We start from the raw sequence: 23857 nt of genomic DNA, 5'->3' as shown, positions 1-23857 counted from the left end.
AGATATTTTGTGTTAGATTTTAGGTTTTTTCCAGAAAATTATATTAAATTTCTTGGATACGTCTTATACATAGGAGGGTCTTATACACCGGAAAATACGGTATATATAAAATATATATAAAATAAAATATATATTTATAAAATATATATATCATCATCATCATCAAATTCCTGACATGTACCCTCCAGGGGTGTACAGGATATGATAGTACTACATGAAAAATTTACATCATTACTAACTTCTTATCTACAATTTTCCTCCAAATCAGTCTGTTACTTGTCAAGACTCCAACATTATCAGATCGTATATTTCTATCGTCTAAGGCATTTTGTACCATATCAATCCACCTATATCTTGGTCTTCCTCTGGGTCGTTTTCCTGCCAACCTGGCAGAGAACACTTGTTTTGCTAATCTTTCCTCACCCATTCTGTTTAAGTGACCATACCACCTGAGATTAGCTCTGCTGACACATTCCTGGATGTTGACAATGTCAAGTTCTTTCCTAATATCCTCGTTTTTAATATGATATTGCCATTGATGCCATCTGTTCATGCTGCCTCTAATCTTTCTCAGGACTCTCATATCTGCAGTCTCTAGTCTTTGGTCAAGTGTATTACTTCTGACTCAGCTCTCAGATCCATAAGTTAAAACTCGTTTGAACACTGTCTTGTATACAGATAATTTAGTGTTCCGACTAATTTCTCTCATATTCCAGATGAATTTATTCGTTTGACTTCCTACCATACCAGCTTTGTTGATTCTGTTGTCTATTTCCATATTTAATTTACCATCTTCAGTACAAATCGTGCCTAAGTAGCTGAAATGTTTTACTTGTTCTACAGGTTCCCAATTCTACCTATTTTCATCATCTTTGTCTTTTTAATGCTGACCTTCATACCATATCTATTACAACAGTGATTCAATTTAGTCAGAGAATCTTGCAAATTTGTAGCAGATTTATTTAGAAGTAGAACATTGCCTGCATAAAGCAAAGAGCTGACATTAACATCTCCAATTTTGATATCATGTTTAATACCACTTTCCTTCATAATGTGATCCATATAGATAATGAATAACAGAGGGGATAATGTACATCCTTGTCTGACACCAGATTTAACATTAAACCATCTTCCTGTACTTCCTTCAATTCTAACTGCTGACTTACAACTCAAATAAAGACTAAGTATTGCTTGATATAATGCCCCATTGACACCATATAACTGCAACGTGTTGAACAGCTTCTCTCTTGGCACCTTGTCATATGCTTTTTCCAAATTGACAAAACTTAAATACAAATCTTTGTTATATTCCCATGCTTTCTTGACTATTTGTCATAAAGTGAAGATCTGATCCTGACAGCCTCTATTTGGCTTGAATCCAGCTTGTTCTTCACCAAGCTTTTCTTCCACAATTCTTCACAACCATTTCTCAAGTATACTTGCATAGCTCTTGCCAGGAACACTCAGTAGGGAAATACCTCTGTAATTCTTACAATCTGTTTTATTTCCCTTTTTATGTATGGGTACTATGATTGCCCTACTCCACTCATCTGTAATTTGTCCTTCTGTCCAGGCCCTCTGAACTATGCAGTGTAGCCACTGGAAAACTTTTATACCTCTATACTTGAGCATTTCTGGTCGAATATCATCTACTCCTGCTGCCTTTCCACATTTCAAGCCTTTGATGGCTTTTTCTACTTCAAGTATGGATATGCATTCCTGACTGTATGCCTGTTGAGTATTTTTTACCACTGTGCTATCACTATTTGTTTCATTTAGCAATTTTTCGAAGTATTTACTCCATACTTCAAGGATATCTTTTTCTCCAGTTTTCATATCACCTTTATCATCTCTAATTCCTTTTACAGCATTCTTTCCTCCATTTCTGAGCTTCTTCAACAACCTTAATAATAATAATATAATTTATCCGAGAAACAGGCTCAGTAGTTTTCCCATCAGATTTTATATATAATATTAATGTTCACTATTTTCCAATTACTGGTTAATTCAGAACAGCATTTATTTCAAGATCAGCTACTAATAACAATCATCACTGTTAATTTAAATGCTATTTATGTGACTTCCATCTGATTATTTCATCACAACTACTTTTACAATCATTTATGTATCTTTTTAGAGCTGTTAGTTAAAATAGTAACTATCATATAATAAAATTGTCATAAGTTGGTATTTACAGTTATTTTCTTCTCTCCTTTAGGTCCTTATCACCTCTCTTTGACAATACAAAATTAGACCGTGAGTTAAGGGCAATGATAAGAGAGTCTTTTGCAGAATTCTGTTCTCCAGTTGAAAGTAAGGTGTTTAAAAATGTGGATATGAATGTTATTAACTTATCTGTAATCGTATTTCTATTTTAGAACTCCTCTCTCTCTGTGCGTGTGCGTGCACGAATGCACATTGTTTTTAGTGTTGATGTTGTTGTCTGATGATACAATAATGAATTAAACTTAATTAATCTCCTTTAAAGTTTTGACACAGAGATGCAGTTATTTTATGCAAAAAATTTCTCTTAATGAAAGAACTTGTTCTAAGTATGATATTTCAAATATTTTGAATCGAAAATTATAATTTCTGACATAATATTGAAAAATTGAAAACAAATACAGTTGATTCACATTAAAAAATTTATCTTGAGTCCAAAGTTATAATTTCTGACATAATATTGAAAACAAATGCAGTCGACTCACATTAAAAATTTATAGGGACTGTAGAAATAGTTTTCTGGTGTATAGTTTGCTGGGATGAACTCCTTTTCACATGGCATTGTGTCTAGGTGATTATGGTCTAGACTTCTAAGTCAGATTTGTAACAGACTTGAAAGTCTTGTTACAAATCTAAATCTGTTCTCAGGTACTCTGAATGGGTCAGAGTACCTCAGGTACTTTGACCCATTCTTTCTTCATAATGACCACCTATCCATACCATTGTCAAATTCACTAGTCTAGTCTATTTGAATGTTTCTATCCATCTCAGTGCTGTTTTGTTAATAGCGATAGACATAATAATACTTTAAAGGTTTAACACATATAAATAAAAATAGAATTTGTTATAAACTCCTATATATTTAACTCAGTGTGTCTCATTTGCAGCTGAGTGAACCCATCCTGGTTCGTTTGAACTATAATAGTGTTTTTTCATGTTCACTCAGCTGGGGCAGAGACATGTAAAAGTATTCTAATGCTGTTGGACTCATTCTTATCTTTGTATTTTGAATATTTTAACTAACATTCAAAATATGAAGGAATGTTTGTTATGGATTTTTAATAAATTCAATTTCCTTTTTTGTGCTAATTTCCTTTACATGTGCTAAACTGTTTTTTCAAAGTATTACTATTCTTAGTAGTCAGTTTGTTATAGTGAGAGTGGACTGCATTTTCTAAGAAATAAAATTGAACTTAGGTACTATTAGGTACTTAGTTTACTATTTTTGAAAATTAGTTTTAGTGTTTCTAGTACGAAAGCAAATATTTGAATGATTGCTTTTTACTGAAAACACTTGGAATCATCATTTTGATTTCAGTGGATTAGTATATATGAATACTGGATTAATTTCTCTTAAAAATGGTGGGCATATTAGTGATAAAACAAGAAACGGAATCTTTATTAAATAGTGTAGGATGCATTGCATTATGCAGAACACCCTTATTTATGTATAATTTCAGACAGTAAACTAACTATAATAAATTTAGTTTAATCCTTTATCCAAGTGTGAGCAAACAAAGTTTGCACCTGAAAATATCTTCAGGACTGAGGTAAGTAGTGCAAAACCGGGCAACTCGTAGCAAAGGTGGTCCAAGCTAACATCACACCTATCTCAGTATCTCCCATAATGCAAAACACATCTCCTTGCAGATATGTATAATGTTATGCATTAAGGGAAGGGCACCTACCCAGACTAGTTTTGACCTTTATTGAGGTCTCTACAGTGGGAGCCAGGCCCAGAGGTAGAGATACCAGGCAGAAGCAATGACGAGGTCATCTTTACCTATAGGAGTTGCCAAAAGGTACGCCATCTTTTTATTAAATTACTCTGGATTTAAAGAAAGATGTTGAAAGTTTATTTTTCACTTTGGTTAGACTATAATTTGGGTAGTGGTTCTTCCCTTAATGCATAACATTATACATATATTCGCAAGGAGATGTGTTTTGCATTATGGGAGATATTGAGATAGAAGTGATGTTAGCGTGTTCCACCTGTGCTACGAGTCGCCCGGTGTTGTACTACCTTACCCCAGTCCTGAAGATATTTTTAGACACAAACTTTGTTTGCTCACACTTGGATAAAGGATTAAACTAAATTTATTATAGTCTAACCAAGTGAAAAATAAACTTTCAACATCTTTCTCTAAATCCAGAGTAATTTAATAAAAAGGTGGCACACCTTTTGGCAACTCCTATAGGTGAAGATGATCTCGCCATTGCTTCTGCCTGGTATCTCCACTTCTGGGCCTGGCTCCCACTGAAGAGGCCTCAATAAAAGTCGAAACTAGTCTGGGTGGTGGTCCTTCCCTTAATGCATACATATCTGTAAGGAGATGTGTTTTGCATTATGGAAGATACTGAGATAGGAGTAATGTTAGCTTGGTTCACCTTTGCTACGAGTTGTCCGGTGTTGTTTGGCTGGTACCTTACCCCAGTCCTGAAGATATTTTCAGGTGCAAACTTTGTTTGCTCACACTTGGATAAAAGATTAAACTAAATTTATTATAGTCTAACGAAGTGAAAAATAAACTTTCAACATCTTTCTCTAACATACATACATCTTCAAGGTCCACCTTTCCTAATTGGGTTGTGGGGGCAACCGCTGCAAGAGGAACTTCCAATGGTCACGATCCTCTGCCACCAAGCTCAGGTGTTCTGATGAGATTCCCAAACGTGTACACCCAAGGTTTTGGATATAATCTATCCAGTGAGTCCTTGGCCTTTTACGTGGCCTCTCACCCTCTGGCTTGGCAAGGAGTGCCTGCTGAGGGAGCCTCTCTTGTGGCATTCTGACCAGGTGCCCATACCAACATAACTGCTATCTCTCAACACCTGGAAGCAGCGGTGGAGTATTGAGGTTTTCCCGAATTGCAGAGCTTCTGACTCTGTCGAGTCTTGTCAGCCCCTCAACCCCTCGAAGGAACTTCATTTCAGCCACTTGGATTCATGTCTGCATTCTTTCAGTCATTACCCAACTCTCGTGACCATACATGAGGATGGGGACATAGACTGTATTGAAGACAGCCAGCTTTACCTTCTGGATTAACTCCTGCTTCAATACTACCAAACGGCCAAGCTCCCACAATATTGAACTTGCTAAGCCAATTCGAGTATCTAGCTCTACATCCCATTTTCCATTATTCGTGAATATGGACCCAAGGTATTTAAACTTCTCCACCTGCCTCATTGGGACTCCGCTTACACGTAGAGTGCACTGGGACGGTTGTCTTGAGACCACAAATGTTTCAGTTTTGGCCACACTGATCTTCATTCCGGCATATGCACAAACAGCTACAAACCTATCCAGGGTCTGCTGGAGGTCATCTGTGGAAGAGCTAAGCAGAACTAGGTCATCTGCAAAAAGCAGACATCCAATGCTACATCTTCCAATTCTGACACACTCACTGCTTCGGCTGTGCCTATCAATCCATTTCCTAAATATTATGAAAAGGAGGGGTGACAGAACACACCCTTGGTGGAGTCCAGTGGAGACTGTGAAAGGTTCAGACTTTGTGCTGTTTACCCTGACACAAAACTGGGCATTCATACAGGGACTTGATGGCAGCTAATAGTTGGCCATCCACTCCATACTCCTGTACTACTTGCCAAAGCTTATCCCGAGGAACCTGGTCATATGCCTTCTCCAAGTCCACAAAACATGTGTAGACATTCTTGGCATATTCCCAAGATTTCTCAAAGACTTGCCTTAAAGTGAAGATTTGGTCGGTTGTGCTTCTACCAGGATGAAAGCCACATTGTTCTTTCTGGAACTTTGACTCAACTATGCTTCTGCACCATCTTTCCAAGCACTTAGCATATACTTTTCCAGGCAGGCTGGTCAGAGAGATGCCACGATAGTTGCAATCCTTCTGGTCCCCCTTCATGAAGACTGGTATTATTATGCCTGTCTGCCATTGCTTTGGTGCTCGCCCAGATGTCCAAGCAGCCTGACACACTCGAGTCAGCCAGAGAACACCATCTCGATTTAAGGCTTTTAGCATTTCGGGCCAAATTTCATCATCGCCAACAGCCTTGCCCAATTTTATTGCTAAATGGACCTCTTCTGCTGTGACACTAGTTATTGCCCTGATCTGCACCTCTTGGTCTGCACCTCCATCTGTGGAAGATATCCTTCTCGGTTGTTAAAAGTGCACCATCAGAGGCCTTAATTGCCCTTGCTGTGCACGATTTCCTCCCTCGAAGGCGGCGGATGGTCTGCCAGAATGCTTTGTTTGCATTTGCATAGGATGAGTCTAATCTTTCTCCAAAGGATTCCTAAGCCTTCTGCTTTGCTGTCTTTACTGCCTCAGCAGCAGCTTTTCATGCCTCAGCATACTGCAAACACATCTCAGGTGACCTGACCCTAAGCCATGTTGGGTAGGACTCCTTTTTTGCCCAGACAGTTTTTTGGACTTCTTGGTTCCACCAAGGTGTCCTTTTCTCGCTGCCCGTTGCCACGCCAAGCCACTTTCTGCCACAGCATGAGAGTGCAGAGGCAGTGACAGCTGTTCTGAACAGCTTCCACTCCTCCTCAACATCTGCAGTATGCTTGGGAATCTCTTTGAACCTGGAAGAAATGTCATCTGCAAAATTGTTCCTCAGTGTCATTTTCCAATGTCTCCCATTTCACGTGGTATAGCTGCTTAGACCTACCAGCATTGGTGGTAGCATCTGTTTTCTGAAGCCGTAGAGTGCACACAACAAGGTGATGGTCGGTTGATAGTTCTGCCCCCTCTTCTCACACGAACGTTCAACACTGAGGAAAATAGGTCTGCTGAGACTATAAAGAAGTCAATCAGAGATCTTTGTTCTAGTGTATCCCTGTACCAGGTATACTTATTGACTTCTCAGTGCTGGAAGAAGATATTCATTATGGACAAGCTGTTAGTACAGCAGAAGTCCAATAATTTCAACCCATTTGGGTTAAGGTCAGGGGCTCCGTTCCTCCCAATCACACCCCTCCATGTCTGGTCATCTGTTCCAACATGTGCATTGAAGTCATCCATTAGCAGGACTGATTCCATGTCTGCCACCCTGTCAAATACAGCATCCATTTCCTCTAGAAAGGCAGAGTATTCTGACTCCAGATTAGGTGCATAGGCTTGCACCACAGCCAAATCATGGCTTTTCATCTGAAGCCTTAACACACACACACACACACATACCCGTTCCCCCAATGGGATCCACTCAGCAACACAGTCTGATAGCTGGGGGCTTGTGAATATCCCCACACCCGCCTGAGCAGACATTGTCGGGCTCACACCAGAGTAGTAAAGCTTCCACCCCTTATCGAGGTCGACAGTTCCAGAGCCTCTCCTCTTGGTCGAAGAAAGCCCAACTAAGTCTAGCCAGTAGCGCTTGGCTTCCTCTACCAGTTCCAACTCCTTCCCTGTCAGAGAGAAGATGTTCCAGTTGCCTAAAGCCATAGTCTGGTGCTGTTGTCATTGCCATTTCTGTCCTTTTGCAGAACCATTTTTTTGTGCTGTCCCTAAACACCTCCCCAAACGGGTAGCGAGCCCATTGATGGAGTTTCCTCTAGCAGAGTGCTGAGGAGTGGTGTCTAAGGGAGACTGTAACATATTTTTCGAACGGGTCCCTCTGCCTAAAACCCGAATGCGTCCCTTGGTAACCCGCACGACGGACGATGCGGTATGAACATTTTTTGATGGCCTGATCATGTTACAGTGTTTGAAAATGTCCTGTTAGCACAAGACGAAATGACAGCAAAATAGGAAAGATTCCCCTCTAATAGCATTCGGGGGAAGGAGCAAGAAGAGAAGAAAGAAAGAAGCAAGGGTTGAGGAGGAGGAACCAGTCTACAGATAATATAACAGATGTATATTACATGAAGTAAGGCATGGTCCAGCATCAGGTACCTCAGGTTTGCCACGCCTGTACTCACTAAAGTGAGCCCCTGAGGATTATCCAGAGTAATTTAATAAAAAGGTGGCACACCTTATGGCAATTCCTATAGGTTAAGATGACCTCGCCATTGCTTCTGCCTGGTATCCCCACTTCTGGGCCTGGCTCCCACTGAAGAGACCTCAGTAATGGTCAGAACTAGTCTGAGTAGTGGCCCTTCCCTTAATGCATAACATTATACATATTCGCAAGGAGATGTGTTTTGCATTATGGGAGATACTGAGATAGGAGTGATGTTAACTTGGTCCACCTTTGCTACGAGTTACCCAGTATTGTACTGCCTTACCCCAGTCCTGAAGATATTTTCAGGCACAAAATTTGTTTGCTCACACTTGGATAAAGGATTAAACTAAATTTATTATAGTCTCACCAAGTGAAAAATAAACTTTCAATAGTATAACTAACTGTTTAGCATGGATATTATTCAGCATGTAAAACATTATTCTCAGCAATAGATCTGAGAAATCTAAATTGCTTTGACCCTGATCAGACATTCCACCCTTCTTGGGATACTCTAGATTTGTTCATGATAAACTGTATTTTATCAAATGGGTCAGAGTACCTCAGCTACTTTGACCCATTCTTTCTTTCTTCATAATGACCACCTGTCCATACCATTGTCAAATTCACAAGTCTAGTCTATTTGAATGTTTCTATCCATCTCAGTGCTGTTTTGTTGTTAACTGAAGAGTTGGCACTATTCCCAAAATCAGCGAAGAAACTCCCTTCAGATGTCCTAGTAGAAACAACATCACACACTTAATCACAGAATCTCTCCGTAACATCTATTGTCAGAATTCTATGCAGTCTAATTTTTCTTAATGATTTTCCTCAAGCCATATTGGTGTAGCAACTACACCATGATGTATTATCATGTTAAAAGGGACATGTATGTTTCCTTAAAATTTCCACAGTATATTAAGCATTGCATTATCTAAAAGTGTTGCATATCTGTTGTCATCCATCCATCCAAACACTTCATCCACTTCAAAATTGAGATTGTGCACATAGTCATGGTACTGGCCCTTTTTTTGTTCTTATTCTTTTTTCTGTGCTCTTCCTCAGTATTCTTTGCCCTATTTCTCCTGAGTCTTTCTTATTATCTTGTCTTCCAGACCACTATCAGTGGGATCCCTTGCCTCACCGTCAAGTTGCCAGGTGGTCCAACTCGTGGACATACGTAAAAGGGTAATCCTGGTAGTCTTACACTACTTTGACCTTTGTTTTGCAGAACTGGCACTTCTGGATGGCCCGGCCAGGATCACTCAGCTTGGGCTTGCTGCAAGGGTCAATGGTGTTGTAGTAAGTCTCCTTTCCCATGTTCCAGGGAAAGGCACTCAAGGCTTGCTGTAGTGCTGGTATAGCATCTAAGGTATTCCTGGCATTCTACTCTTAAGTGCATTCATTACTTGCCAGAGAGTGTTCATCCATTGTGGTTCCATGGTGGTTTGGGAGCTCTGGTGTCAAACTAACTCCTCCTGAGAATGAATACTTCATTCTCTTGTTTATCAAAGCCTTCAACTTGCCCCATGTCAAGAAACCATCAAAAAACAAACATCAGAGACAGCAACAAGAACAATATACTTACGTTTTTAATACTAACTTAACTGGTGAATGTTCACTTGGGAAAATGTCGCTTTCTTTATCCAGAAGGGTTGGCAGGATCCTCCAAATTCATTGAAGAAACTCCATTCAGGGGTTGTCCTGGTAGAAACAGTATCACAAACTAAATCACAGCATCTCCTCCCTGCAACACTACAGTGATAATATCAATCATGGTCACCCCATACAAAACACTGAACTTCTCTTGAGGAGTAATGTTGAAATGGGATCTTGATGTACCAAGCAAAGAGATCTGTTCCAAAATGAACAATTAGGAACTGATAGACATGAGGAGAATACTTGTATGTAAGGATTGTCACCTGGTTTCCACCAGCAATATCATCCTTACTTTCAATACAACTAAACCACCACCACCACCATCTGGGAAAGTTAGATATCTAAACTATGTCCAGTCAGTACTCCTAAACCACCACCACCACCATCTGGGAAAGCAAGATATCTAAACTGTGTCCAGTCAGGCTTTATATTCCAAACACTTTGTGCTGCTTCCAATGTCAAAAGCATGGTCATTCTCAAACTGCCTGTCCTGGCTCTGCCATATGTTCCAATGTGGCAGTAAGCATCAGAAAAATAAAGACTGTAAGAGCAAAAAACAAAAATGCCCTAATTGTGAAGGAGATCACCCAGCATCCTGACCTTGCCAAAAGTGGAAGGATGAAAAAGAGATCTAGAAAATTAAAACTGAACAGTGCATCACTTACCCAGATGCAAGGAAGCAGCATACTACAAAATCAGCAACATATAGTGGTAAATCCTCCTATGCCAAGAGGACAACTGTAAAAAGTGTCTGTGGGAACTTTGGCACATGTCAGTCCCATCTTCTCAGAATTATAACATTCCTGAAAGGTATAATTTGCTTGCTATCTCTCTAGAGATAGCAGGGACCATTTTGGAAATAATAGATATGTATTAACTCCAGAGTACATGCCAAAATAGTCCCAGTATACAAAAATTCATTAAAAAGATAATGGAACATGCATTATAGAGGGCTAAAGACATTCCTCAAGACCCTCTAGATGGACCATCAGCAGATGGGATGGATATCTCTGTTTTCCCCAGAACAGACAGAGTTGGTTAGGCCTATTCTAGGACTCTAGCAATATTAATTGTTTTAGCTTGTTGATGCCATCTTGGATATTTGTCCTGATGAAGAAATGATGGATACTGGCCTTCCACATTCTTTAAATAGAAAAAAATCCAAGGCTGATGAAAATAAAACCATTCAACAGAGAAAGCCAGATGATTCTACCAAAAAGAAATAATGAAAACATTTCTATAGTGGAATTGCTGTGGATTCCATTAAAACATCAATGACATCAAAGCTCGCTTGCAGCAGTACAAACCAATATGCTATTGTTTGCAGGAAACATACCTGAAGGTGACTGATGATCTGGCATTATGAAATACTACCATCATTCTTAGGGACAGGACAAGAGATGGACCTGCCCACAGAGGAGTCACCATCTTTTTGGGTATCCCTTTCCTCTTCTAGTGAGCCCCACTTAATACAAACATGGAAGCAGTTGCTATCCAACTCTCAGTTGGAACTTTAAAACAGTATGCTTCATCTACGTTCTGCCTGCTACAGATATCTCCCTTGATGATGTCATATTGTATTTACCATTCCCTTTAAGTTTAAGGGGTAATTTATTTGGAAACAGCACTGTGGGGTGATGTTCAAATTAACATCAGAGGAAAAGTTGTGGAGCATATGCTTGACAACAATAATCTCTCCCTCCTAAACTCAAGAAATAACACCCTCTTCCATATGCCTACCAAACATTCAGTGACTTAACTATCTGCTCATCCTCTCTTTTCTCACTGTTTAAGTGGAAGACTGATGAGAACTTATTTGGGGGTGATCACTTTCCTGTATATCCACTCTTCTATGTGGGCAGCCATACCCTTCACCATTGTTATCACAATGGAAAATTAAGCAAGTTGATTGACTCGCTTTCTTATCATTAGCAGAATTTGATTCCATCAGTGATGCAGAGTGAATCATCTGAGAGTTTATTACACAAGCTGCCACAACTGCGATTTCTAAAACAACTTGTCTGTTTTCGCATTTACCTAAGCTATGGTGGAATGATGATTGCACAGGTGCCAAAGAAACTCAGAAGAAAGCTTGGGTGATATTTTCCGAAGATAACCCACAACAACAAACCTTATTGCTTTCAAACGTGCCTGAGCTCATGCAAGACACATCTGATGTCAGAGTCAAAAGGAATCCTAGATCCACAGTAACTTTCATAACATGCACAGCCAATAGAAAAAACAAGTATGAAAAATGAAGGGCTGATATACCTTTCTTCAGCTTTCTATATTGAATAATTGATGTATAATTGCTGATCCAACAGCAATTGCTAAATTGCTATTAGATCTCTGGGGGACTTTTGCTAAAACATCTGCTACATCATCTTATCACCCTACATGCTCCTTTTCCATAAAAGCAAAGCAGAAAAACAACAAATTCTCTTGTAGATGTAGGTTTCTGTGGTTAAGCATTTGTGTAGGTAGTTTTTGATATTGATACCACATTGGAATATAAAGAGTTTATTAAAAATAAACAGTTAAAAAAACCCAACAAGTTTTGTGCATCGTAAAACTTACTTCATCAGGGATAATGGTACATAAAAGTTTTATACAACAAAAGCTTATTGATTATGTTTTTTCTAACTTCACAACTATTAAACAAATTGATAAACCAGAATACAAATGATATATTTATTTCTGTATGCATGTCAGAACATTGCTAGTTGTTTTCATGTTCTGTGATTCACTCATGCTATATCCTAGGTCTGTAGCAGTTACATTTTTGATGAAAGCAGACCACACTTGATGTAAAATCAAGCCTTGATTTTTATTGCACTATGTAGGGATCCGAAGCATTTGCTCTATAATCAATATAAAGCATTTTTGTTTGTTGCCAGAGTACTTGATGGCCAATAGTGGTTGTGTGGAATGCTAAACCTGATTTGTGCTCCCTTCTTTTTTTTGACGTCTTTTACATGTTCAGCCATGCAGATCTTTCCTGACCTTTCCATCTGGTCCACATAGCAAACAAATGCCACAAGAGCAAATGAATCTCATAGATGTCTGGTTTTTTCATTGGGTGATGTGACGGTTTTGGTGGATGTAGGAATCTTGATATTTTTTGTAAAGGTAAAAAAGCCACTAATATCTTGTACTCGCAGAGCAATATAGCCACTTTTGGCCACATTTTTGATGTATGGCAGTGTAATTGCATTCTTGCAATCTTGTTTAAGTAAGGAAGTTGCAGGAACTATATTAAGAATTTTTTTGATCATCTTGGATTCAGAACCATTAAGTGCGATGTTTTGTTTCAGATAGTGTAATTCTTCATTTCTTTTAATTGGTGTGCTAGATATATTGTATGCCCTGTCTCACAAAGTTTTAATTATGCCTATTTTTTTACAATGGATGGTGGTGTTAAGCAGCATTTAAAAATCTTCCTGTTGTGTAGGTTTTCTGTATACGGAGAAGGATAACTTTTTTTTTTCCTCTTTGTTTACTTCAACAGGGATATCAAGGAAAGGCAATTTTTTATGCTGTTTTAGTTCAATAGTGAATTTTATATCGGGATGCAAGTTGTTAAGATAATCTTTGAAAGCAATCAGCTCATCTACCATTCCCGACCAAAAGATGAAAATATCATCGACGTAACGTAGCCAAACTTTTGGTCTTTTCTGATAGTTTTTTAATGCATTTGTTTCAAAATTTTCCATAAACAGGTTAGCTAGAGCTGGAGAAAGGTGGGGGGTAACATATGGCAAGTCCTTCTTTCTGTTCCCAATATTTGTCTTGAAAAATGAAAAAGGTTTTTTCCATGTAGTTTTTGAATAGTCCTGTAGTTTTCCACGGGAAAAGGTTTCCAAGTAGATCCACTGTGTTATTTCTGGGTACATTGGTGAAGAGACAGACTATATCAAAACTTGCTAAGATATCTGAAGGTTCTATATTTATATCTTTACCTTTTCAATGAAATGCACACTACTCTTTACAAATGATTCTGTGTTTCCTATGTGTGGTGTTATCACGTTTGTCAGATATTTCGCTAAGTTTGAGGTCGGAGAATCTCTCCTATCTACAATTGGCCGTAACGGAATATCTTTTTTTTTGAATTTTTGGTGCACCATAAATTCTTGGGACCAATGGATGTTTTGATGATAAAGATGTTTTTAATTCTTCTGGCCAATTAGGTAACTTTTTGATCAACTCATTGGTTTTATTATGTGCACAGCATGTGGGATCCCTGTCTAAGGTTGAATAAGTATGGGAATCCTCTAATAGGTTAATTTTTCTTGCATATTCCTCTGAATTCATAACTGCTGTTACATTTCCTTTATTTGTCTTGATTATTACTATGTTTTTATCTCGTCTTAAATTTTTATCTCAATTTTTCCGTTTTTGACAGGTCTTCAGAAGAAAGATTAATCACCACTTTAGACTGATCTAGATGTTTTTCTTTTCCTTGTTGAAGCAAGTTAAACTTTTTTTTATTAAATTATATTTCTTATGATTCGCAGTCGCAAGCTTTTTTGGATATAATTCTATTAATGTTATCCCATAGGTTGGATAACATGCTGAGAATATGGTGAGAGGAGCTGAAATGTATGGAACCACAAAAAGGATGACCTACTTGACTTCCTCAATAAGATCAACTCCTTTCATCATTCTATTAAATTTACTCTGGAATTTGAAAGAGACAAACAACTGCTGTTCTTAGATATCTTAATTGAGAAGCAAATTAATGACCATATAAACCTATCAGTTAACAGGAAACCAAGAATACAGGTCGCTATCTACATTTCAGCTCCTCTCACTATATTTTTCACAAACTCAGCGTAGTACACATGTTAAAGAAAAGAGCTGTCAGCATCACAATAGATAACAAGGACCTTCAAGACGAGTTAACATCGATATCTAATAATCTTTACTTGAACGGCTACCCACGAAGACTCGTCAACAAACTCCTTTTCTCTGAACCACCACAAAGAGAGCGAGAGGATACTCAATATATCAAAACTATCGCGATTCCGTATGTGAGTGGCATCTCCAACAAGCTCGCTAATCTCCTCAAACCACACAAAATAAGAGTGACATTCAAACCTATAGAAACAATTCATAAACTACTAAGATCTCCAAAAGATAACCATCCTTTCTATAAATATGCTGGAGTTTACAATATTCCATGCTCATGTGGTTCAAGTTGCATCGGGCAGACATCAAGAAGCCTCGAAATTAGACAGAAGGAGCACATTGGTTATGTCAAAAACAACAGACACGCCATATCAGGCCTGTCATCTCATTTTTCTACAACTAACCATATCATTGAGTGGGATAAAAGCTGTTCCCCTTACATAGAAGAAGACTACCACTCCCGAATGTTTAAAGAAGCAGCTACAGTCACTCGCTCTGTTGATAACCTTAACAGGAACCAAGGTTTAATACTCCCAGAGATATGGAAAACCCTAATTAGATCTCTCAACACACAGGAAATGAACTTCAGTGCAACCTACAGAACGTTCCTTAGCAACAACTAGTTAATCATATACATGCGATACGTGTATTACTCACGTTCAATGCTATTTCAGTTTGCAACTATGATCATTAGAATTTTAGTTATTCATATTTGTGTAATGTTTTTTAACCAGTGCTTGTACCCTGAAGATGCCAACAGCTATAGTTTGGTGAAACTAGTAGGTTTAATAAATATTTATTAGTTAATACTTGATCTATTGTCCAAATAATTACTCTAGTTAGATGAGCAAGAAAATAAACATTCATTATGTACAGTAAACATATTTTGATATATCTTTGCAAACTCTGATCTAATGGCTGCTACCTACAAAAACTACCTACAGAATACAACAGAATTTTCTGTAAGGGTATTTTTCCAGATACCCAGCAAAAGGCAATTATTACTGCCTTTACTAAGCCAGAGAAGGATCCAAACTCCCTAAATAACCACTGTCCAATTGTTCTGACCAACTGCTTTTGCAAGATTCTGGAATGGTTAACTGGCATGTTTTGGGGTTTCTGGAGAGAAACAACTTTCTTTCCAGAACACAGTCTCGCTTCTGAAAATGTTCTACTACTACTGATTATGTAGTACAGCTGGAGGCATCCGTTAGAGATGCCTTCCCAAAATGTGAGCACCTAGTATCAATTTTTGTTTGATATTGAAAAAAGTACACAACACTGCTTGGAGATTTGGAATATTGAAATGTCTGTGCACTTTTGGTCTCAGAGGGCGTCTCCCTCTTTTTATAAAGAACATTCTATCCAACCAAATCCTTATCTCTCCCAGCTATATACCCAAGAGGAAAGAATTCCAAAAGGTTTAATTTTAAGTGTCAAATCAAAACAGTGAGCAACTTGATAACAGAACAACTTCCTTTGACATCTCCTCTATATGGATAATTTCACTATCTTCTGTCATTCATGAAATATGAGGAACATAGTAAGACAGCTGCAGCAAGCCAGTCACCATCTCTCAAAATGAGCATGGGTAAATGGATTCAGATTTTCACAGCAGAAGCATTGAAAATATTGACTGCATTGTGAATGGAGAACCTATAGAACAAGTAAAACATTTCAGCTACTACTTTAGCAGTATACAAGACAGTGTTTAAGTCAATTTTAACTTATGGATCTGAGAGCTGGGTTAGAAGTAAAACACTTGACCAAAGATTAGAGACATCAGATATGCAAGTCCTGAGAAAGATTAGGGCATGAACAGATATTTTTTTTTAAAAATGATATGTCCCATTCAATAAGAGTTCCATAAAGTGATTAGTAGTACTGTATCATTGTTTAGAGAAAAATTCCTTTGTATGAGAACTATACCATTCCAAAAAGAAGTCAGTAGATAATAACACTAGGAAGAGCGGTAAAAACAACATTGGTTTTTTGGGAAATATAATTTGTTGCATTAATTTTTTTTTTTTAGAATGATCCTTTATATTACACAATTTGAAAAGTTATTTTTTATTAAATAAAAAATATTCTATTTTGTCTAGTCTGCACTTACTTGCCAGCTCGGAAAATCTACTTGTCACAGTTGAGCATATTTGTTGAGCCCTGCTCATAACTCACCTGAGAAATATTGCCTTCTAAGCATTATGATCACAAGACAAAAAATAGCCATAGTTGTTTTTCATAGTAGTGTAAAGGATATGTAAATTGATAAATGTTAAAATTATACTTCATTGAAAAAAATTATGGAAACAACTACCATATTAGAGAAAAATTTCAGTTTAATATAAACCGAAATAATCACTCGACATGTCTACCTTCACATTAAGGTCATTGTCTGGAGTGTACATGTATATATCAACTCTAGAGTCCTATTATTATTATTATTATTATTATCATCATCATCATCATCATCTGTTTGGTTACAAAAATAATTAAGCTAGAGACTAACATGTTCACACAAAGTTACTCATATAAGCATACATATAAATTAAACCAAACAGAATGGATGTGGCAAATAAAAGCTGAAATAATTGCTTAGAGTCCTAAAGTCAGGATTTGCTGAAAAACGTGAAGAACTAAGTGGGCCATCCAAATTCTTGGGATTTTTATACCACCATTATTGTTAAGATTAGGATGGTTAATCAAAATTTCACAGGCTTCTTTAAATTTGCATTCATACCATTTTTTATGATGTAAAGAACAGTTACTTTTCCATTCAATTCGGTATAGGATGTTAAGAGCGTGAATGAATTCTAATCACCGTGCAACCATGAAGGAAAGGATTAAAATTATACTGTATCAAACCATCCAGCTCTTTCAGCCCTGGCATGGAATATCTTAACTGCAAAAACAACAAGAATAATTAACATCATTCATACTACCTACCATGGTGAATGGATCTTTATCATATTACCTACCATGGTGAATGGATCAAACTTTGCTATTAGTGCTTGATTTCCCCGAAGCCATGTTCTTTCATCTAATTTATATATCAGTGATCTTCTTTACTTGACTGCTCTCCTCTTTTGTCATCATTCCTCTTTTGTCATCATCATCATCAAATTTCTGACATGTATCTTCAGGGGCGTGTACAGGATATGATAGTACTACATGAAAAACTTACATCACCCCAACTTCCTATCTACAATTTTGCTTGAAATCAATCCGTTACCTGCTAAGACCCCAACATTATCAGATCTTATATTTCTATCTTCTAAGGCACTTTTTATTGTATCAATCCACCTATATCTTGGTCTTCCTCTGGGTCGTTTTCCTGCCAACCTGGCAGAGAACACTTATTTTGTTAATCTTTCTTCCCTGATCTGTTGAACTGACCATACCACTTGAGATTAGTTCTATTAACACATTCCTGGATGCTAACAATGTCAAGTTCTTTCCTAGTATCCTTGTTTTTAATATGATATCGCCATTGATGTCATCTGTTCATGCTCCTAATCTTTCTCAGGACTCTCATATCTGCAGTCTCTAGTCTTTGGTCAAGTGTTTTATTTCTAACCCAGCTCTCAGATTCATAAGTAAAATTGGCTTAAACACTGTCTTGTATACAGCTTATTTAGTGTTTTGACTAATTTCTCTCTTATTCCATATAAATTTATTCAGTTGACTTCCTACCATACCAGCTTTGGCGATTCTATTGTCTATTTCCATATTTAATTTACCATCTTCACTAAAAATTGTGCCAAAGTAGTTTAAATGTTTTACTTTTTCTATAGGTTCTCCATTCACGATGCAGTTGATATTTTTCAATGCTTCTGCCTATTTGCATTGTCTTTGACTTATTATTGCTGAACTTCATACCATATCTATTCAATTTAGTCAGGGAATCTTGAAGACTTTTACTGGATTTATTTAGAATTATAGCATCATCTGCATAAAGTAAAAAGCCGAGATTAACACCTCCAATCCTCCAGTTTTGATATAAGATTTAATACCCTTTCCTTCAAAATGTGGTCCATATAGATTATGAATAACAGAGGGGATAATATACGTCCTTGTCTGATATCAGACAAGGACGTAGATTAACATTTAACCATCTTCCTACAATTCTAACTGCTGACTTACAACTCAAATAGTTTTTTTTTTATAGCGAAACCTGTGGAGTATTCATAACTAAATGCCAACAACAGGATCCAGTAGCAACACACCAAGCTGCTACATCGATCTATATAGAAACATGAGCATTTGTATAAAGAAAGTGCTGAAGCCTTACAGCACGGACTCATTCTTAACTGTAACAAACGTCTCACTATCTCAGAAGTTTGGGAAATTGTTATCCTCAACTGTATAAAATAAATTTATCAGTTTTAATTTAATTTAATTACAGCCAAATAGTATTTAATCCTTAAACATGCTACTATATGCATAGAGGGATTCCAATGTAACCATGCACACTAATGTTTTTTTGAATGTAATTCCTATTGCTGTTTATAACTGTACTAATGATCTCTTATGATGGTTAAGATGAAATATTTACATATTATTAATAAGTTACTTACTGTGGCATACGTGTAAAGTTAGTAACTCAAATAAAGACTGAATATTTCTTGATATAATGCCCCATTGACACCATATAACTGTAGAGTTTTGAATAGTTTTCCTCTTGGCTTGTCATATGTCTTTTGCAGGTCTGCAAACTTACAGATCTTTATTATGTTCCCATAATTTCTCAACTATTTGTCGTAAAGTGAAAATCTGATCCTGACAGTTCTTTACCAAGCTTCCCTTCTACAATCCTTCTCAACCATTTCTCAAATATACTTGCATAAATCTTACCAGGAACACTCAGTAGGGAAACACCTCTGTAATTCTCACATTCAGTTTTATTTCCATTTTTATATATGGGTACTATGAGAGCACTGCTCCAATCTGGACTTAGTCCTTCTGTCCGGGCCTTATGAACTATGCAGTGCATAGTTCATAAGGCCTGGTAAGACAAGGTAAGACACTTATAACTCCATACTTGAGTATTTCTGGTTGAATATCATCCACTCCAGCTGCTTTCCACATTTCAAAAGCCATTTCTTTGATGACTTTTTCTTTTTGAAAAATGGATATGTATTCCTGATTGCATGCCTGTTGAGAGTTTTTTACCACTGTACTGTCACTGATTGTTTCATTTAGCAATTTTTCGAAGTAATTACTCCATACATCAAGGATATCTTTTTTATCCAGTTTTCATGTCACCTTTATCATCTCTAATTCCTTTTACAGCACTCTTTCCTATATTTCTGAGCTTCTTCAACAATTTCCGGAATATCTTGCCATCTTCTTGTTATTTATTTGTTATGTTCTTACCAAAGTCTTCCTATGACTTTTATTTAGCTAGTTTTACACAGTGTTTAGCTTTCTTACATTTGTCTCTGTATTCTATAAGAGCACAAGTTGACTTATTTGCCAGGAACTTTTGATATGCTTTCTTGTTTTCCTTCACTGTCTCTTTAATTTCCTGTATCCACCATGGACTTCTGATTTTTCTATTTGGCTGAATCAATCAATGTTTACTTCAGGATTTGCCACCGAACCTCCAGGGTTTGGTTCCTGTTCTCAAACTCTTTCATTTTTTCTTGAATAATGTTTGTATATTTTAGTCTGCAGTTCACATCTGAGAGCTGCTCACTTTTATTTACTTAAAAAACTTTTTTTTTTTACATGTTTCTTCTTTTCAATATACAATTCCATTAATCCTGCTTAAGACTAAATGCCGATCACTTCCAATTTCAAATTCTCTGTACACTCTAGTGTCCTGCACCAGGGAGAAAACCTCACTATCAACAATAACATAGTCAATGAGACATTTTTTATTTTTATTCCTTGCCTCTTCTCTCCAGGTGAATTTGTGCACCTTTTAACGTTAGAACGTTGTGTTAGTAATAACCAATCCATGTCCTAAGCAGAAATCCTGCAGGTAGTATTTGCCATTATTGTTAGCTTTGCTCTTTTCTCCAAATATTCCCTAAATATTTTAGTATGTCTGACAGTCATTTTTTACTCTGCTATTTAGATCCCCAACAAGGACCAACTTTTTATTTTTCATTGCATCAGTTGCTGTCTCAAAAACCTCAAAAAATTCCTCCCCTTCTACCTTATCAGAACCACTATAGGCATAAAGAAGTCTCATTGTTCAGTTCCCATTCTGATATTTATCCACATCATTCTACTTGAAATTGCCTGCCATTCGAGAAGATTAGCCTCATATTTTGTGTTGAATACTATGGCTACTCCTTCTTTTCCTTGATTGTCATAACCTGAATATAACATTTTGTATTTATTGCTCAGTAAGTCTCGCCAGTTTTCTCTTTTTTTGTTTCGGTCACCCCTATCATGTCAATCTGGTACTCAGCTAGCCCCATTTCTTTGCCATTCAGGCTTATGTTGATAGTACCAATCTTGAACTCTGGTGATGTTAAGTTAGGGTGTGTTTCAAGATTAGTTCCGGTAGCTGACTCTTTGCTGTTCACCCTGCTTCCCTGGCATAAACACAGAGGCCTTATAATAAATTTTTTTAAACTTTCAACAGAGGCCTTGTTTAACCGAGCAACGCCCCAGCCAGCATGAAATTCTGTCATGTTATACCACCATTTTATATTGTGATTTAACATGCTGCCGGCCAAGACGTCTATAGACGTCAAGGTTATCATGGATGCGAAGTGCATATTAGAATTGTAATACCATTGCTATTACATTGAAATATATGAGGATACGAAGCGTATGAGGATGCGTATTTGATCCATAATGGCCGGTAAGGTGGTTAAACCAATAAGAATACAATTTGGTCGGTTAAATCCCAAATTGCCAGCTCATCCCCATTCGCTCAGTATCCAGTTAGATACCTAACAGGTATCTAACTGGATACTGAAGAAGGTGAGGATTGGACATTAGGTCAGTTCTCTCCACATTCCTTAAAAGGCTACATGGAGGTCTCCTCCCAGTTATACAGTTTTGACCCTTAGCACCTCCACTCCTCTTTCTCATCTGATAAATGTTGCACTGCCTGAATCAACAGATTTTAGAATATTTTCTACAAATATTTCTTTGCTCACTGGTCATTAAAATTTGTTCTGAATATCTTGTTCTCTTCTGAATCTGTTAAAAAAACATGCACTACTCTTCAACACATCTTTGCCATTTAACTCAACTTTCACAACAAACTTTTCTTTCTCTTCATTTATGCCTTCTACTTCTAGTCTCTGCTTTTATATATTTCCTGAAGAGTACAATCTGTGTCTTTATACACATCATTAAAATAGTTTCATCTTGTTTTCACTTTACTAATGAGTCATAGGTTGAATATTCTTTTGTGTATGGGATTAACTATTAAAAAATAAATAAATTGACTTAAATGGTCTAATATTCTTCACTGTCCTCGCGGTTAGCCTAGTGGCTGTGCGCTTCGCAACCATATGCCTGGGGAAGGAGTGTCCTAGGTTCGATTCCTGTCAGTGATGTGAGGAGCTGAAGGATCCTCCTCAGCCATAGTAGTCAAGCTAGCCAGTCTTGGGCATGGGGGGGGGTTTCCCAGTTTATTCTGTGGGTTTTCATCCCGCAAAGCAAGCAAACCAGCCTTGAGAACTCAACGCTACAGACATAGGATACACTGGGGCGTAGGGCCGACCACCTTATCCTGTGAATGGTTTGAGGACCGATGATTAATAAAACCCTAGACACTGCAAGGTAAAAGAGAGTATAAAGAAGATGAGATGAGATATTCTTCACTTCTAAGCATATAAGGTTTTCACTAGTTATTAAATTTCATTTAGAATTTCTAAACATATTTGACAAGCAATTATTTCTTATTAAATATAATTAACTCTTGTAGTCGAATGAAAAAAACTTTCTACAACTATCTCTGATGCAGAGTGTTTTAATAATACGGTGATATACCTATCTACTATTCGTGTATGGAAATATGACTTCTGCATTGATTCAACCTAGGTATCTTCCTGAGCCTGGTTCCCACTGGTGAGACCTGAATAAAGGATAAAACCCAGTCTGTGTTGTCTCTCTTCCCAAATTGTATAGTACCATGCACATCTGAAAGGTAGTTTGATTTGCATTGTTGGATACTGAGGCAGTTGATGTAGTCAACAGACTTGGTATACAGTTAGCATAGTCATGAAGATACTTTATATGCAAACTTTGTTTTCTTACACTTAGATAAAGGATTTAAACAAGGATATAAGCTCCTTGTTGTTTCACTTTTCTTTTGATTTTTTGATAACAGCTTAACTTGAGATAGTAACATAGTATCGCAAGATAAATTTCTTTTACAACCAGTCCACTTACAAGAAGTACTGTTGGTTCTGTTCCCACCAGTGATGTCTATCAACTTTCCAATCTAGATCTGTCATGTTCTACAAGCCAGGGATACTTCATGGAGGAGTATATTCTTCACCACTAATGATGTGGAGTGGGAGGCTGGGTTACACTTCTGAGATCTTATAAAGTACATCACATTAACTTGAAGTTTGTGATGACCATTGTCTAGTGAATTCTGTACATCAGTACTATCTTTATCTCAGAAATATGTATACCACCATTATTATGGCAAGTTAGGTATAGCAGATATGCTTTGGGCACCCTTTCACACAGAATCAGTTTGAAGAAAATAACAATACAACAAATTGGTAATGGCTTTAAGAAACCATAAAGCTCTTACAAATCTGAAAAGATATTTTTGAAGTTGGCAACAGCAATTATATATGCACTGCTCTATTTTCAGAAAGTAGAGCAACATTAATTACCAAAAATTTGGGAGACTGTAATTCTAAGAACACCTTCAGTCTAATGGTCACAAGCTACTTCTGTGTCTAGGCCATCAGTTCCCAACCAGTGGTATGTGTACTCCCGGGGGTATGTGCTGGGCTCTTCAGGGGTACACGAAACATAATCAGTAATGGCGGAAAAACAAGTAAAATAAACAAAATGCAAAACATTAGTTATGGAACAATAAATCAGTATTTAAAAACAGCTATTTTAAAAAAAAAGGGGTACAATTTATAGAAATGGATTTAAAAGGGGTAGACAAGAGGAAAAAGGTTGGGAACCACTGGCCTAGGCCAAGAGG

At 37.2% G+C, this 23857-nt stretch overlaps 1 protein-coding gene across 2 annotated transcripts in view; it reads left to right on the top strand.

Moving 5' to 3' along the window:
* The window catches only part of IntS3 (integrator complex subunit 3), a 598644-nt gene that overhangs the window by 284454 nt on the left and 290333 nt on the right, over nt 1–23857 (top strand). For both annotated transcript variants that reach the window (XM_090406089.1, XM_090406090.1), the window contains one exon: nt 2219–2313. In XM_090406089.1, coding sequence (XP_090262215.1) covers nt 2219–2313 — 95 coding nt within the window. The remainder of the gene's footprint in view (nt 1–2218; nt 2314–23857) is intronic.

Source organism: Typopeltis vanoorti, chromosome 16 (assembly GCF_054136105.1).
Source record: "Typopeltis vanoorti isolate ZY-2024b chromosome 16, IOZ_Tvanoo_1.0, whole genome shotgun sequence".
Lineage (NCBI taxonomy): Eukaryota > Metazoa > Arthropoda > Arachnida > Uropygi > Thelyphonidae > Typopeltis > Typopeltis vanoorti.
Note: the sequence above shows the minus strand (reverse complement) of the source record. Positions and strands in the feature narration are given on the sequence as shown.